A 17,311-nucleotide genomic window follows, 5' to 3' on the forward strand; every position below is an offset into this window, starting at 1 on the left:
AACAAACTTACATTTATATCACACAATTGATGCTCAAGTTCAGATAGAGTAATTTCATCAGAAATAAATATTGGCATTGATTGCAATGATGAGAGTTGTATTTCAATTTCATCTCTAATTGCATTGAATGATGCTAATGCTGCAAGCTTTTCTCCAACTGCATCAGCTAACCGTTTTAGAATATCATTCAGTTGTGCCAGTAATCTATTACCATCCTCACGTAACTTATTACCTTCATCATTCATCGGAATATTTTCTAGCAAAATTTCAAGTTGATGTTTCTTTCCTTCAAGCTCACTTAATGCATTATTTTGTTCTTCAACTGTTTGCAATGGTATTTGTTCCATTTCATTTATATAATGTTGCACATTTTCGTTGATCAAATTTATCTCCGCAGTTGTGGAATATAATTTGGCACGATCGGTTAATTTCTCTTTCTTATCATCAAGTGCATTTTGTAATTGTACAACACGATCATAAAGATCATCACTTATTAATGCACGTTTTACCATACCTTCCGAATTATGTAATTTTCCTTCTAGTTTTTCAACTTTTCCTTTCAATTTTCGCAAATTTTCAGTTAATTCACCAATGCTCATCAATTGTTGTGATGGCTCATTTATGCTATCAACTCCAATAACATCATCACCAATTGAAGTTATTGTCGATAGTATTTCATGAACATTTTGCATCAATTCTTGCTCCTTTTTCATATCTTTTTCCAGTGGAAGAAGTAAATTTTTAATCTTATTCTTTATAATATCTGCTTTCTTTAATAAATTCTCTCTGAGCCCACGTTCAATGATATTTTCCATTGCTGATGTTGGAATCTGATTCAGAAGTGAATGCAATTGATCGATATCTTCCATAGCAATTGATAAATCTTGTGAAGTGATATATTTGTTGAGAAAATCATCAGCTTTTTGTTCCATATCATCAAGCTGTCGTTGGATATCATCAAATAGATTCTCCTGCTCCTTTGCATGATTCAATTTATCATTCACACGTGTTGATAAATCATTATATCGATCTGTTAGTTTATCGACATCATGATAAAGCTCTTTAATATTTTCAGTTTTTACCGGTAGTATTAGATCTCTGATACGATCCGATTTTTCAACTACCATTGGTAAAATTATATCTCTGAAATTCTTCAATGAATTCATCGTTCCTTCAAGCTTTTCAAAATCATTTTCGGCATTAATAAGAGTTTGCTTGAAATCATTGATTAAACATGATAGATTATTTTCAGCTTCCAATTCTTGCTTCTTTCTCACAAGCTCATCGTACCATTGTTGGAAATTTTTGTTCACATCTGATAAACGATTACCGAAATCTTCAACTGTAAAAACAGGCTTCAATAATGGTGTTAATTGTTCTTTCAATTCGTATAATTCTTTCAATGATTCTTCTAATTTATTAACATCATTAAGCCTTTTCTCAGCAACGGATAATTCACAACTGGCATTTGGAATTTCCAGTTTATGTGCATCATTTTCAAGATCCATCAACTGCTTGTTTACATTATCCGCTATTTCGTCAAATTTATTCAGCATATCAAGTCGATCTTCTAAAATTCTTTCAACATTATCATATTGCTCATTTAGTGTTGAAATTTCATCAATTACTTTCTCACGTAATGAATCCGTATCTGGTATTGTTTCCAATTTATCATATGCATCTTGTAATACTGTCAAATGTGATCGACCATTTTTGAGATCATCAATTGCTTTCTTCAAATCGTTTGTTGTTGCATTAGTATCATTTTCAACTTTATACGCTTCATCTACCATATAGTGTAGCTCTTTCGTTTCGTTGTTAATTGTTGATTGTAATGTTACATAAGCAGCTTCATTCATCAATTGCTCTTCAGTTTCATTCAGAAGATGATTAACATTTTCATACTGATCAACTATAGATGATATTCTTAAATCGTTTGAATGTTGCACCAGTTTTATTGGTTTCCTTTCCTTTTCTTTCAATTCTTCCAATATATCACTTACTTTTGCAAGTTCATTTTTTAATTCTTCTAATCGTGCAGCATGTGTTTCATCATATGGTGCACTACGAACCATTATGGCACAATCATTTAATTTACTCAATTGGTTGATCAAATCGTTTTGCATATCAACAAGTTGCTTTTGTGTTGAAACATCTTCAATAAGCGATGATAATAAATTCTGAAATAATTTTTTTCTAACTAAAAATTTTTCAAGATCAATAAATGATAAATAATCATAAAATATAATATTAAATTTAAATTACGCAAATTGAAATAGAAAAAGAGAGAGAAAGAGAAAAAAAAAATTATATATAATTAAATACCTCAATATCTTTGGCAGTTTTTTCAATTCTTTGCTTCATTATATTGATTGCAGAATGATAGTTTGGTAAATTTTGCACTACATTCTCTTCAATATTGATCGTTTTCTTTAATAATTCCATGATCTGTTTCTGTAATCCTTCTAATATATTTATATCGTTTGTTGCTGTTGTATACGATTGTGGTTCTGTATAATTAATAAATAATCTTTCCATATTATCATTAATTTCTCGTATTTCATCTTCTAATTTATCGTAAGCAATTTTCCAATCAGCGAATGATTTCTGATGATTTGCAATAGATTCCCGTAAAATACGTAGCTTATCAATAAGAGACATTGCTTCATTCAACATCATATTGCCATCATAATCTTTTAACTTATCCAATGTTGAAATCATGAATTGCTCCAAATTTTCAATATTTTTCGCTTTTTCTTCAATATCTTCTAGATTATCAGCATTTTTTACATCATATGTTAGCAATTGATTAGCTAAACATATTTTTTCTTCTAATTCTGCAAGCTCAGATTGTACCATTTTCATTTCCTCTTTTTCTGCTAGCTTCTCATCCAATTTTCTCTGCAAAAATATAATATATTAATGATTCAAGAATGTTGAAAATGATGATGATATTATAAAATGTAAGAAAAAACGTTCATATTTTAATTTAAGGAAGCAAATTTACCTTGCATTTTTCAGCGAAATTTTGTGTATTTTCAAGTTCAGATTGAAGTGATGGAAGATTGATGCTCTCTTGATGCGATCGAGAAATAAGCTCATTCATTGGTGGTAAAATTTCACCAAATGTTTCATTTAACGCTGATTCAAATGCATTAATTTGTTCATCAATATCGGTTAATGCTTTTTTATTCTTTTTTGTTCTTCCTTTTTCCGATTCTTTCTCTTCCATTATTGCACTCAAGTTTGTCCGTATCACATTCATACGATTGAGTAATTCGGCTAGTTTCATTTCGATTTCTTTTTTAACTGCATCACGCTCAACTTTATCTGCTCGTAATTTTTGTACCTCTATAGCTAATATTTGCGTATTTTCATCTTCTACAGGAAGCTGCTGTAATTGTTCTTCAACTTTTATCAATTTCTCTTCATCATATGGTTCGGTACGCAGCTTTTCTAATTCCATCTTGATAATCATTTCTTTTTCTTGTTTTTCTATTTTTGACAGATTATCCAATCGTTCTTTTACAAGCACGTAAATATGATTCAGTTGTTCGGCTAATGTTTCAATTGATGGTTGAGATATACGAGCAACATGAATACGAATTCGTTTTGCTTCATCATCTTTTGCTTGTAAAAATTGCAGCTTAGCTTGTAATGAAGGTAATTGATGATTTAGCATCTGAAATAAAAAATGAAAATAATTCTTTTTTTTTTTTTAAATTAAAAAATATTATCAAATTTAAAATAATAAAATTAAAAATAGAAAATTTTTTGATCAAAATAACCTCCTCAAATTGTTCACGATTAATCGATTCCATTGAAAATTTGCCATTAAGATATTCTAATTCTTGAGCCAATTGTTGAGCAGATTCATTCAGAATATTTTCATCGTGTAATTCGCTATTTATCAAAGATATGAGATTTTCATATTGCTGTTGTGTTTGCTCAACATCTACATCATAAAAGCGAACATCTGCATATGCAGTTTCCAGTGGATGTAACTGTTCGGAAAGGCTTTGCAATTTTGACATCACACTACGTAAATCATTCAATTCATTAGCTGCTTTCTAAAATATCAGCTTATATAGTTCAAGAGAAGAAGAAAACTAATCAATTTCATAATAAAATAAGAGATGAAAATTTTCGAGTATACAAACCTTAAGTTTATCGAGATCATCAATTACTTCTTCACATGATCTAATATGCTTATTTCCAATCTCATCAAGTGGCTTTCGTTTTATTTCAAGCTGATCTGTTGCATTATCTCGTTCATCAACAAACTGTAACCATAGATTGGCATGATGTGACAAATTGGCTTGAAGTACTTTTGCATCCTTAACAGTTGCCTTTAAACGTATAGCCATTTCGTCATTTTCCAGCATTGTTTGAAGCAATTTTGTTGCCATTTCAAGAGGGCTCACAAATGCATCCATTGTAGTAGTATATATAGTTGGAATTGCTTCAGCATCATTTAGCACTTCTTCACCTTCTTTAATTAAAGCGTTCAATTCATCATACAAATGATTGCCATCTTCATGCATTTTTTCTGCGATACGCAAATCACTGATTCGTTTCTCTACCATTTGTTGACCATCCTGTAATTGAATAAAAATAAATGAAATTTCAATAAAATAAATATAATTTTATTCATATCAACACAATTCAACATGAATATCATTAAATTTTTACCTTTAGATGATCCAAAGCTTTTTCGATTGTATGAAGAAGATTCTGCTTTTCGGTAATTTTGTCCACATCAAGATTTCTTTCATCAATATCATCGATTTTATTTTTAAACCTTTCCAAACTAATAAATTTATCCTAAATAAATAATAATAATACTTTACTATAAGTGATCAATACTAATAAAGCAATTCATTTATGAAAAAAGAAAGAAATATTTAAAGGCAAAATAAATATAAATAAAATAACAAACTTACATTTATATCACACAATTGATGCTCAAGTTCAGATAGAGTAATTTCATCAGAAATTAATATTGGCATTGATTGCAATGATGAGAGTTGTATTTCAATTTCATCTCTAATTGCATTGAATGATGCTAATGCTGCAAGCTTTTCTCCAACTGCATCAGCTAACCGTTTTAGAATATCATTCAGTTGTGCCAGTAATCTATTACCATCCTCACGTAACTTATTACCTTCATCATTCATCGGAATATTTTCTAGCAAAATTTCAAGTTGATGTTTCTTTCCTTCAAGCTCACTTAATGCATTATTTTGTTCTTCAACTGTTTGCAATGGTATTTGTTCCATTTCATTTATATAATGTTGCACATTTTCGTTGATCAAATTTATCTCCGCAGTTGTGGAATATAATTTGGCACGATCGGTTAATTTCTCTTTCTTATCATCAAGTGCATTTTGTAATTGTACAACACGATCATAAAGATCATCACTTATTAATGCACGTTTTACCATACCTTCCGAATTATGTAATTTTCCTTCTAGTTTTTCAACTTTTCCTTTCAATTTTCGCAAATTTTCAGTTAATTCACCAATGCTCATCAATTGTTGTGATGGCTCATTTATGCTATCAACTCCAATAACATCATCACCAATTGAAGTTATTGTCGATAGTATTTCATGAACATTTTGCATCAATTCTTGCTCCTTTTTCATATCTTTTTCCAGTGGAAGAAGTAAATTTTTAATCTTATTCTTTATAATATCTGCTTTCTTTAATAAATTCTCTCTGAGCCCACGTTCAATGATATTTTCCATTGCTGATGTTGGAATCTGATTCAGAAGTGAATGCAATTGATCGATATCTTCCATAGCAATTGATAAATCTTGTGAAGTGATATATTTGTTGAGAAAATCATCAGCTTTTTGTTCCATATCATCAAGCTGTCGTTGGATATCATCAAATAGATTCTCCTGCTCCTTTGCATGATTCAATTTATCATTCACACGTGTTGATAAATCATTATATCGATCTGTTAGTTTATCGACATCATGATAAAGCTCTTTAATATTTTCAGTTTTTACCGGTAGTATTAGATCTCTGATACGATCCGATTTTTCAACTACCATTGGTAAAATTATATCTCTGAAATTCTTCAATGAATTCATCGTTCCTTCAAGCTTTTCAAAATCATTTTCGGCATTAATAAGAGTTTGCTTGAAATCATTGATTAAACATGATAGATTATTTTCAGCTTCCAATTCTTGCTTCTTTCTCACAAGCTCATCGTACCATTGTTGGAAATTTTTGTTCACATCTGATAAACGATTACCGAAATCTTCAACTGTAAAAACAGGCTTCAATAATGGTGTTAATTGTTCTTTCAATTCGTATAATTCTTTCAATGATTCTTCTAATTTATTAACATCATTAAGCCTTTTCTCAGCAACGGATAATTCACAACTGGCATTTGGAATTTCCAGTTTATGTGCATCATTTTCAAGATCCATCAACTGCTTGTTTACATTATCCGCTATTTCGTCAAATTTATTCAGCATATCAAGTCGATCTTCTAAAATTCTTTCAACATTATCATATTGCTCATTTAGTGTTGAAATTTCATCAATTACTTTCTCACGTAATGAATCCGTATCTGGTATTGTTTCCAATTTATCATATGCATCTTGTAATACTGTCAAATGTGATCGACCATTTTTGAGATCATCAATTGCTTTCTTCAAATCGTTTGTTGTTGCATTAGTATCATTTTCAACTTTATACGCTTCATCTACCATATAGTGTAGCTCTTTCGTTTCGTTGTTAATTGTTGATTGTAATGTTACATAAGCAGCTTCATTCATCAATTGCTCTTCAGTTTCATTCAGAAGATGATTAACATTTTCATACTGATCAACTATAGATGATATTCTTAAATCGTTTGAATGTTGCACCAGTTTTATTGGTTTCCTTTCCTTTTCTTTCAATTCTTCCAATATATCACTTACTTTTGCAAGTTCATTTTTTAATTCTTCTAATCGTGCAGCATGTGTTTCATCATATGGTGCACTACGAACCATTATGGCACAATCATTTAATTTACTCAATTGGTTGATCAAATCGTTTTGCATATCAACAAGTTGCTTTTGTGTTGAAACATCTTCAATAAGCGATGATAATAAATTCTGAAATAATTTTTTTCTAACTAAAAATTTTTCAAGATCAATAAATGATAAATAATCATAAAATATAATATTAAATTTAAATTACGCAAATTGAAATAGAAAAAGAGAGAGAAAGAGAAAAAAAAAATTATATATAATTAAATACCTCAATATCTTTGGCAGTTTTTTCAATTCTTTGCTTCATTATATTGATTGCAGAATGATAGTTTGGTAAATTTTGCACTACATTCTCTTCAATATTGATCGTTTTCTTTAATAATTCCATGATCTGTTTCTGTAATCCTTCTAATATATTTATATCGTTTGTTGCTGTTGTATACGATTGTGGTTCTGTATAATTAATAAATAATCTTTCCATATTATCATTAATTTCTCGTATTTCATCTTCTAATTTATCGTAAGCAATTTTCCAATCAGCGAATGATTTCTGATGATTTGCAATAGATTCCCGTAAAATACGTAGCTTATCAATAAGAGACATTGCTTCATTCAACATCATATTGCCATCATAATCTTTTAACTTATCCAATGTTGAAATCATGAATTGCTCCAAATTTTCAATATTTTTCGCTTTTTCTTCAATATCTTCTAGATTATCAGCATTTTTTACATCATATGTTAGCAATTGATTAGCTAAACATATTTTTTCTTCTAATTCTGCAAGCTCAGATTGTACCATTTTCATTTCCTCTTTTTCTGCTAGCTTCTCATCCAATTTTCTCTGCAAAAATATAATATATTAATGATTCAAGAATGTTGAAAATGATGATGATATTATAAAATGTAAGAAAAAACGTTCATATTTTAATTTAAGGAAGCAAATTTACCTTGCATTTTTCAGCGAAATTTTGTGTATTTTCAAGTTCAGATTGAAGTGATGGAAGATTGATGCTCTCTTGATGCGATCGAGAAATAAGCTCATTCATTGGTGGTAAAATTTCACCAAATGTTTCATTTAACGCTGATTCAAATGCATTAATTTGTTCATCAATATCGGTTAATGCTTTTTTATTCTTTTTTGTTCTTCCTTTTTCCGATTCTTTCTCTTCCATTATTGCACTCAAGTTTGTCCGTATCACATTCATACGATTGAGTAATTCGGCTAGTTTCATTTCGATTTCTTTTTTAACTGCATCACGCTCAACTTTATCTGCTCGTAATTTTTGTACCTCTATAGCTAATATTTGCGTATTTTCATCTTCTACAGGAAGCTGCTGTAATTGTTCTTCAACTTTTATCAATTTCTCTTCATCATATGGTTCGGTACGCAGCTTTTCTAATTCCATCTTGATAATCATTTCTTTTTCTTGTTTTTCTATTTTTGACAGATTATCCAATCGTTCTTTTACAAGCACGTAAATATGATTCAGTTGTTCGGCTAATGTTTCAATTGATGGTTGAGATATACGAGCAACATGAATACGAATTCGTTTTGCTTCATCATCTTTTGCTTGTAAAAATTGCAGCTTAGCTTGTAATGAAGGTAATTGATGATTTAGCATCTGAAATAAAAAATGAAAATAATTCTTTTTTTTTTTTTTTTAAATTAAAAAATATTATCAAATTTAAAATAATAAAATTAAAAATAGAAAATTTTTTGATCAAAATAACCTCCTCAAATTGTTCACGATTAATCGATTCCATTGAAAATTTGCCATTAAGATATTCTAATTCTTGAGCCAATTGTTGAGCAGATTCATTCAGAATATTTTCATCGTGTAATTCGCTATTTATCAAAGATATGAGATTTTCATATTGCTGTTGTGTTTGCTCAACATCTACATCATAAAAGCGAACATCTGCATATGCAGTTTCCAGTGGATGTAACTGTTCGGAAAGGCTTTGCAATTTTGACATCACACTACGTAAATCATTCAATTCATTAGCTGCTTTCTAAAATATCAGCTTATATAGTTCAAGAGAAGAAGAAAACTAATCAATTTCATAATAAAATAAGAGATGAAAATTTTCGAGTATACAAACCTTAAGTTTATCGAGATCATCAATTACTTCTTCACATGATCTAATATGCTTATTTCCAATCTCATCAAGTGGCTTTCGTTTTATTTCAAGCTGATCTGTTGCATTATCTCGTTCATCAACAAACTGTAACCATAGATTGGCATGATGTGACAAATTGGCTTGAAGTACTTTTGCATCCTTAACAGTTGCCTTTAAACGTATAGCCATTTCGTCATTTTCCAGCATTGTTTGAAGCAATTTTGTTGCCATTTCAAGAGGGCTCACAAATGCATCCATTGTAGTAGTATATATAGTTGGAATTGCTTCAGCATCATTTAGCACTTCTTCACCTTCTTTAATTAAAGCGTTCAATTCATCATACAAATGATTGCCATCTTCATGCATTTTTTCTGCGATACGCAAATCACTGATTCGTTTCTCTACCATTTGTTGACCATCCTGTAATTGAATAAAAATAAATGAAATTTCAATAAAATAAATATAATTTTATTCATATCAACACAATTCAACATGAATATCATTAAATTTTTACCTTTAGATGATCCAAAGCTTTTTCGATTGTATGAAGAAGATTCTGCTTTTCGGTAATTTTGTCCACATCAAGATTTCTTTCATCAATATCATCGATTTTATTTTTAAACCTTTCCAAACTAATAAATTTATCCTAAATAAATAATAATAATACTTTACTATAAGTGATCAATACTAATAAAGCAATTCATTTATGAAAAAAGAAAGAAATATTTAAAGGCAAAATAAATATAAATAAAATAACAAACTTACATTTATATCACACAATTGATGCTCAAGTTCAGATAGAGTAATTTCATCAGAAATTAATATTGGCATTGATTGCAATGATGAGAGTTGTATTTCAATTTCATCTCTAATTGCATTGAATGATGCTAATGCTGCAAGCTTTTCTCCAACTGCATCAGCTAACCGTTTTAGAATATCATTCAGTTGTGCCAGTAATCTATTACCATCCTCACGTAACTTATTACCTTCATCATTCATCGGAATATTTTCTAGCAAAATTTCAAGTTGATGTTTCTTTCCTTCAAGCTCACTTAATGCATTATTTTGTTCTTCAACTGTTTGCAATGGTATTTGTTCCATTTCATTTATATAATGTTGCACATTTTCGTTGATCAAATTTATCTCCGCAGTTGTGGAATATAATTTGGCACGATCGGTTAATTTCTCTTTCTTATCATCAAGTGCATTTTGTAATTGTACAACACGATCATAAAGATCATCACTTATTAATGCACGTTTTACCATACCTTCCGAATTATGTAATTTTCCTTCTAGTTTTTCAACTTTTCCTTTCAATTTTCGCAAATTTTCAGTTAATTCACCAATGCTCATCAATTGTTGTGATGGCTCATTTATGCTATCAACTCCAATAACATCATCACCAATTGAAGTTATTGTCGATAGTATTTCATGAACATTTTGCATCAATTCTTGCTCCTTTTTCATATCTTTTTCCAGTGGAAGAAGTAAATTTTTAATCTTATTCTTTATAATATCTGCTTTCTTTAATAAATTCTCTCTGAGCCCACGTTCAATGATATTTTCCATTGCTGATGTTGGAATCTGATTCAGAAGTGAATGCAATTGATCGATATCTTCCATAGCAATTGATAAATCTTGTGAAGTGATATATTTGTTGAGAAAATCATCAGCTTTTTGTTCCATATCATCAAGCTGTCGTTGGATATCATCAAATAGATTCTCCTGCTCCTTTGCATGATTCAATTTATCATTCACACGTGTTGATAAATCATTATATCGATCTGTTAGTTTATCGACATCATGATAAAGCTCTTTAATATTTTCAGTTTTTACCGGTAGTATTAGATCTCTGATACGATCCGATTTTTCAACTACCATTGGTAAAATTATATCTCTGAAATTCTTCAATGAATTCATCGTTCCTTCAAGCTTTTCAAAATCATTTTCGGCATTAATAAGAGTTTGCTTGAAATCATTGATTAAACATGATAGATTATTTTCAGCTTCCAATTCTTGCTTCTTTCTCACAAGCTCATCGTACCATTGTTGGAAATTTTTGTTCACATCTGATAAACGATTACCGAAATCTTCAACTGTAAAAACAGGCTTCAATAATGGTGTTAATTGTTCTTTCAATTCGTATAATTCTTTCAATGATTCTTCTAATTTATTAACATCATTAAGCCTTTTCTCAGCAACGGATAATTCACAACTGGCATTTGGAATTTCCAGTTTATGTGCATCATTTTCAAGATCCATCAACTGCTTGTTTACATTATCCGCTATTTCGTCAAATTTATTCAGCATATCAAGTCGATCTTCTAAAATTCTTTCAACATTATCATATTGCTCATTTAGTGTTGAAATTTCATCAATTACTTTCTCACGTAATGAATCCGTATCTGGTATTGTTTCCAATTTATCATATGCATCTTGTAATACTGTCAAATGTGATCGACCATTTTTGAGATCATCAATTGCTTTCTTCAAATCGTTTGTTGTTGCATTAGTATCATTTTCAACTTTATACGCTTCATCTACCATATAGTGTAGCTCTTTCGTTTCGTTGTTAATTGTTGATTGTAATGTTACATAAGCAGCTTCATTCATCAATTGCTCTTCAGTTTCATTCAGAAGATGATTAACATTTTCATACTGATCAACTATAGATGATATTCTTAAATCGTTTGAATGTTGCACCAGTTTTATTGGTTTCCTTTCCTTTTCTTTCAATTCTTCCAATATATCACTTACTTTTGCAAGTTCATTTTTTAATTCTTCTAATCGTGCAGCATGTGTTTCATCATATGGTGCACTACGAACCATTATGGCACAATCATTTAATTTACTCAATTGGTTGATCAAATCGTTTTGCATATCAACAAGTTGCTTTTGTGTTGAAACATCTTCAATAAGCGATGATAATAAATTCTGAAATAATTTTTTTCTAACTAAAAATTTTTCAAGATCAATAAATGATAAATAATCATAAAATATAATATTAAATTTAAATTACGCAAATTGAAATAGAAAAAGAGAGAGAAAGAGAAAAAAAAAAATTATATATAATTAAATACCTCAATATCTTTGGCAGTTTTTTCAATTCTTTGCTTCATTATATTGATTGCAGAATGATAGTTTGGTAAATTTTGCACTACATTCTCTTCAATATTGATCGTTTTCTTTAATAATTCCATGATCTGTTTTTGTAATCCTTCTAATATATTTATATCGTTTGTTGCTGTTGTATACGATTGTGGTTCTGTATAATTAATAAATAATCTTTCCATATTATCATTAATTTCTCGTATTTCATCTTCTAATTTATCGTAAGCAATTTTCCAATCAGCGAATGATTTCTGATGATTTGCAATAGATTCCCGTAAAATACGTAGCTTATCAATAAGAGACATTGCTTCATTCAACATCATATTGCCATCATAATCTTTTAACTTATCCAATGTTGAAATCATGAATTGCTCCAAATTTTCAATATTTTTCGCTTTTTCTTCAATATCTTCTAGATTATCAGCATTTTTTACATCATATGTTAGCAATTGATTAGCTAAACATATTTTTTCTTCTAATTCTGCAAGCTCAGATTGTACCATTTTCATTTCCTCTTTTTCTGCTAGCTTCTCATCCAATTTTCTCTGCAAAAATATAATATATTAATGATTCAAGAATGTTGAAAATGATGATGATATTATAAAATGTAAGAAAAAACGTTCATATTTTAATTTAAGGAAGCAAATTTACCTTGCATTTTTCAGCGAAATTTTGTGTATTTTCAAGTTCAGATTGAAGTGATGGAAGATTGATGCTCTCTTGATGCGATCGAGAAATAAGCTCATTCATTGGTGGTAAAATTTCACCAAATGTTTCATTTAACTCTGATTCAAGTGTATTAATTTGTTCGGCTAATGCTTTTTTATTCTTTTTCGTTCTTCCTTTTTCCGATTCTTCCTTTCCCAGCTGTGCGAGCTCAGATTGCACCACATTTTCATGCTCAGACTTTTGCAATTCCTGCAAATGTGTAATTATTATGAACGAAGACGTATTGCTTAATTATTTAGCAATGAATATATATTCACTGATAAACATATATATATATATAATATATATATATGTTTATGAATTTTGCACTGAACCTTCTTGTCTGTAGGAATATAAAGAATTCCATGATCCACTGCATCGGTGTCATCAACGATACAGGTGTTCACATCTTGCAGCTTCTGCTTCAGCTCTAAGAGATCATTTTCTTTAATGCTAGGTGAATGTCGTAATTCGTCCTCGACAACCTGCAAATATATTTATTTATTGTATAGTGCTGTGAATTGTATGAGTCTTTTTATGTATTCGTTTATGAATTGAAATTCAACCACAATAATTGTATAATAATTATTTATGTTTTTTTTGTATGAACCTGAATTATAGTTGTCACAGTTGTGGAAACCATAAGCATAATTTTCTTTCGTCTTGAGCAATTACTGGTAGGAGTTGCACTAGATGGAACACATTCCAACATGTTTTCAACATATTTTCGCTGATGAGAACACTGCGTTCGTAGTAAATTCAAATCCGATTGAACATGTTCCAGTTGTTTTCGAACCTGATTCAAATAGTATTGAATTGAATTTCTTCGGTGAAATTAATTTGAAACCTAGAGTAGATAAAATAATTTTGAAATGATTTAATAATATTTTGATTGACTAAATGATTGACCAGTCAAAAGTGAGAAATAACACATGCTATCATTCAAAAAGACAAACATTTCCGTTGCTTGGTTTTGATCATACAACGGTAAGAACAAATTTTTTCCATTGGGCAAATATACATACATCTTGAATAGAATTTCGAGCGCGCTGGTCGATATCGATATTCAGTTCATTGAGTTTTTTGGCAATACCCTCATAATTTGCTTGTAACGCTATCTCATCGTCCACTTCTGTTTGCAATTCTCGCAGAAATGTCTATAAAATAATACTATATTATTTTGATGTGTGTGAGAGATTATTTTTAGATCACTTATGAGGGAATTTTGAGTTTTGGTTGACAATAAAACTTTTGTTTTGAGGACATTTATATATAAATTATTTTGAAATCGGATTTTACCTTATCCGCAAATAAGTCATAAATGGATTTTTACGATCAGTGATCTAATAAATTCCAGTAATTTCTTTTTCAATAGTTTTGCAATTATTTTTGCCGTTTATTTTACGGTTAGTGTCCTAAGAGTGTCCTGAGATTTGTGGTGTTAATTACAAATTTATATTTATTGTTGTTTTTCTAGGGCGTTGACAAGGTGATCTTTGAGTTATTGAAATGCAGGGATAACTGAATTTAAAATCTCATAATCTCATGCTTTCGACTAATTTGTTCATTAGAAATGATTCATGCAAATTCTGAAATTTATCACATACAAAAAAAAAAAACTACAAACCGTAAATGGTTCTTCCAAGGAATGGAGATGTAGCGCTAACGAACGAACGACGGCAAAATCATCACCGGAAACTTTACGCGAAAGGCTGTCACAGGCGCCATCCAACTGACATCTTTTCTTATTGAGATCCTTTAAGACGGATCGAATAATTTGTTAAAATTCAAACATACTTTTAATTTTAACCAAAACCATTCAAGAGATATCAGTAGGTCTAGTAAGTGATTCTGTGTAAAACTAATTTTTATTTCACATGAAGCAAATTCGTTTAGTTACAATATGACATCATTTTCCTTGGAAAGAAAAAAAAAAGTCATACAAATAGCTAATACCGATCTACTTGCAACTATATCATTTACCCATTACATCGTTAGCTTTCAAGCATTTATTATTCGATTTCGTAATTACAATGTCCAGAAAGTTTTTTTGTAGAAAATCTTGTAAGAAAGCTTTTTGTAAAAATAAATCAAACAAAAAAAGGAACTACTCTGAGTTTTTCCAGATCAGCTTGAGCACTATTTAATGGTTTCAGTGATCGAGCATAATCAGCATTCAGTCCACTTAACGAATTGGCCAATATATTCAATTCCGAATCAATATCCGATAATAAAAGTCGTATTTCAGAGGTTTCTGTTGCTTGTAATACCCGTTGTTCCTGAAATCATAATGTAAGTTAAAAAATTTAATGAAAAACGAAGTTGTCGAATAGTTTATAACAATAGGACGTCAGCAGCTATTCCCTTATCCAATTTCTTCCATTTTATAAGATTTAATAGGTCATTTTTAAGAAATTATATCTGTTGCAACTGCATTTATATCCCGAAAAGAACTCATTACATCTAATTTAAATCCAAAATTGAAGTCTTACGATCGATGTTGATCACTAATCTTCATTTAACGAATATCATTATCTCTAGCTCCTTTCTTTTTCCCTAGGATATTTCCGACTTCTAAAACTCATGTTGCTAAATGTTCTAACCTCATTCAATAGTTCCCATCTATATCTTAATAAGCTTTTTCACGCTATCATAAAATTTCTGCGAAGATTTGGAGGAAATGTTTTAAGCAATTGGGGTAGTAAACTAACGTTATTACGTCCAGAATCTATTCCTAATTTGATCTTATTATCAAGGTTAGTTAGTACAATAAATTCGAAGACTGGTGATACTGCAGCGAATTAGTAACATAGTACAATTCGGAGATAGAGTCAGGTAGAAAATTCAAATTCGGAAGTGTGAAAAAATGGAAAATTGATTCTAGAATTTCAGAAGATTCAAAATTAAAAAAAGAAAAAAAAAGAAAAAAAAAAAAACCAAAGCAGAGGCAGAACTAGTTCCTTCGTACGACATTATTTCAATACAGTGATTCTCGTCTTCATCAGTTCCAGAAGTCGATAACGAACCAAGAGAAATCTGCAAAAATAAAATCAGATGTTTCTCTTTGACAGTTCTTTCTCTAATTATAATCCATGATTTTGATAACCACAATGGTATCAAATAAAAATACAGCGTTGTTATTATCCCTTATTCGCGACTTAAACCATGATTTTCAGGAATTTCAAATCTCCTCACTTATCATACCAACATAGTAGACAGGTTTACTGAAATAATGAAACAGCTGATTCTAATATATATAACTAAAATTATTTATCAATGACCTAACTCCACATTACATGATTTCTGCCTCAAAATATACCTGAGATAGCATCAATGATGAAGGTATATCTAATAGATTTGTTGAAACTACTTGTCCTTCTGGAAAATCATGTGAGGCACTTCGATGCAGCAATGTAAAATACCGATCACATTGAAATTTAACTTCATTTGATTGTAGTGGATTAAGTTTGGAACTTAACAATTTGTCAACCAATTTCTGATGTGATAAACAAATATTGTGAATCTTGCGAAGCCTAAAAACATACTCAAAATTAATTAAAAAAAAAAGACTTTTTTCCTATTAACATAACCAACTTTACTACAGACAATTTAATTAAATGATAAACAGACGATACACATGAATTACCCTACAACAACAAAAAGTTCAATATTCAAATTATTTCATCTACTAAAAAATGTTTATACATAATACTGAAACAATATGCACACATATAACAATAAGCACAGCAAAACTCGAAAACTTATAAAAATTATACAGATGTTTCGGCCACGGATCTCACCAGGAATATAAAATAGCACACCTGTTAGTTGCAATATATCTTAAAAATGTTTGCCTTTATAGAAAATTCAGAACAGCACAACAAAACAAACCTTCCTGCCTTCTCAACTGCATCATCCAAAGATTCTGCTCGATTAAGATCTTCCTCCATTAAATCAATCCATTTAGCAAATGCAGCCAGCTTTGTAGATACTCGCTGTTCACGACGCTTAGATTTGACAAATGTTTTCTTTAAACGTGCAATTCGTACGTCAAAATTGGCGGCCTTCTCGACAAGGTGATCAAGTGAACTTCGCCATTGAATATTGTTATTTTTGATTAACATTGTTAACTAAAAATTTAAACACGATGATAAAGAGAAACTTATCCGATAGTATTTAGTGTCATCAAACTGAATCATAAAACAGAAAAAAAGAAGTGATAAAATTCAAAAGATAGCATAAACGTATTCAGGGCATCTATTTCATAAGAACAATAAAAAACATGATTTAAGACTTGAATTATACAGTGAAATCATCTGGAGTATTGATCTTTAATAAAAAATATCTTCCAAATACTAAAAGCTTTAGTAAATGAGCCT

General features: G+C 29.9%; 1 protein-coding gene across 2 annotated transcripts in view; it reads right to left on the reverse strand.

Annotated features, from left to right (window-relative positions):
- Bm11366 (nuclear anchorage defective protein ANC-1, putative) overlaps window positions 1-17,311 on the reverse strand; it is a gene marked incomplete at both ends in the record, with an annotated part of 51,542 nt that overhangs the window by 14,741 nt on the left and 19,490 nt on the right. For both annotated transcript variants that reach the window (XM_043079679.1, XM_043079680.1), the window contains 23 exons: window positions 12-2,180; window positions 2,326-2,901; window positions 3,008-3,682; window positions 3,789-4,070; window positions 4,161-4,598; window positions 4,693-4,824; window positions 4,944-7,112; window positions 7,258-7,833; window positions 7,940-8,614; window positions 8,724-9,005; window positions 9,096-9,533; window positions 9,628-9,759; window positions 9,879-12,047; window positions 12,194-12,769; window positions 12,876-13,142; window positions 13,268-13,417; window positions 13,543-13,728; window positions 13,958-14,089; window positions 14,560-14,688; window positions 15,044-15,211; window positions 15,870-15,968; window positions 16,252-16,465; window positions 16,824-17,062. In XM_043079679.1, the coding sequence (XP_042935613.1) occupies window positions 12-2,180; window positions 2,326-2,901; window positions 3,008-3,682; window positions 3,789-4,070; window positions 4,161-4,598; window positions 4,693-4,824; window positions 4,944-7,112; window positions 7,258-7,833; window positions 7,940-8,614; window positions 8,724-9,005; window positions 9,096-9,533; window positions 9,628-9,759; window positions 9,879-12,047; window positions 12,194-12,769; window positions 12,876-13,142; window positions 13,268-13,417; window positions 13,543-13,728; window positions 13,958-14,089; window positions 14,560-14,688; window positions 15,044-15,211; window positions 15,870-15,968; window positions 16,252-16,465; window positions 16,824-17,062 (12,873 nt within the window). The remainder of the gene's footprint in view (window positions 1-11; window positions 2,181-2,325; window positions 2,902-3,007; window positions 3,683-3,788; window positions 4,071-4,160; window positions 4,599-4,692; window positions 4,825-4,943; window positions 7,113-7,257; window positions 7,834-7,939; window positions 8,615-8,723; window positions 9,006-9,095; window positions 9,534-9,627; window positions 9,760-9,878; window positions 12,048-12,193; window positions 12,770-12,875; window positions 13,143-13,267; window positions 13,418-13,542; window positions 13,729-13,957; window positions 14,090-14,559; window positions 14,689-15,043; window positions 15,212-15,869; window positions 15,969-16,251; window positions 16,466-16,823; window positions 17,063-17,311) is intronic.

This window comes from Brugia malayi (genome assembly GCF_000002995.4).
Source record: "Brugia malayi strain FR3 genome assembly, contig: Bm_v4_Chr3_scaffold_001, whole genome shotgun sequence".
Lineage (NCBI taxonomy): Eukaryota > Metazoa > Nematoda > Chromadorea > Rhabditida > Onchocercidae > Brugia > Brugia malayi.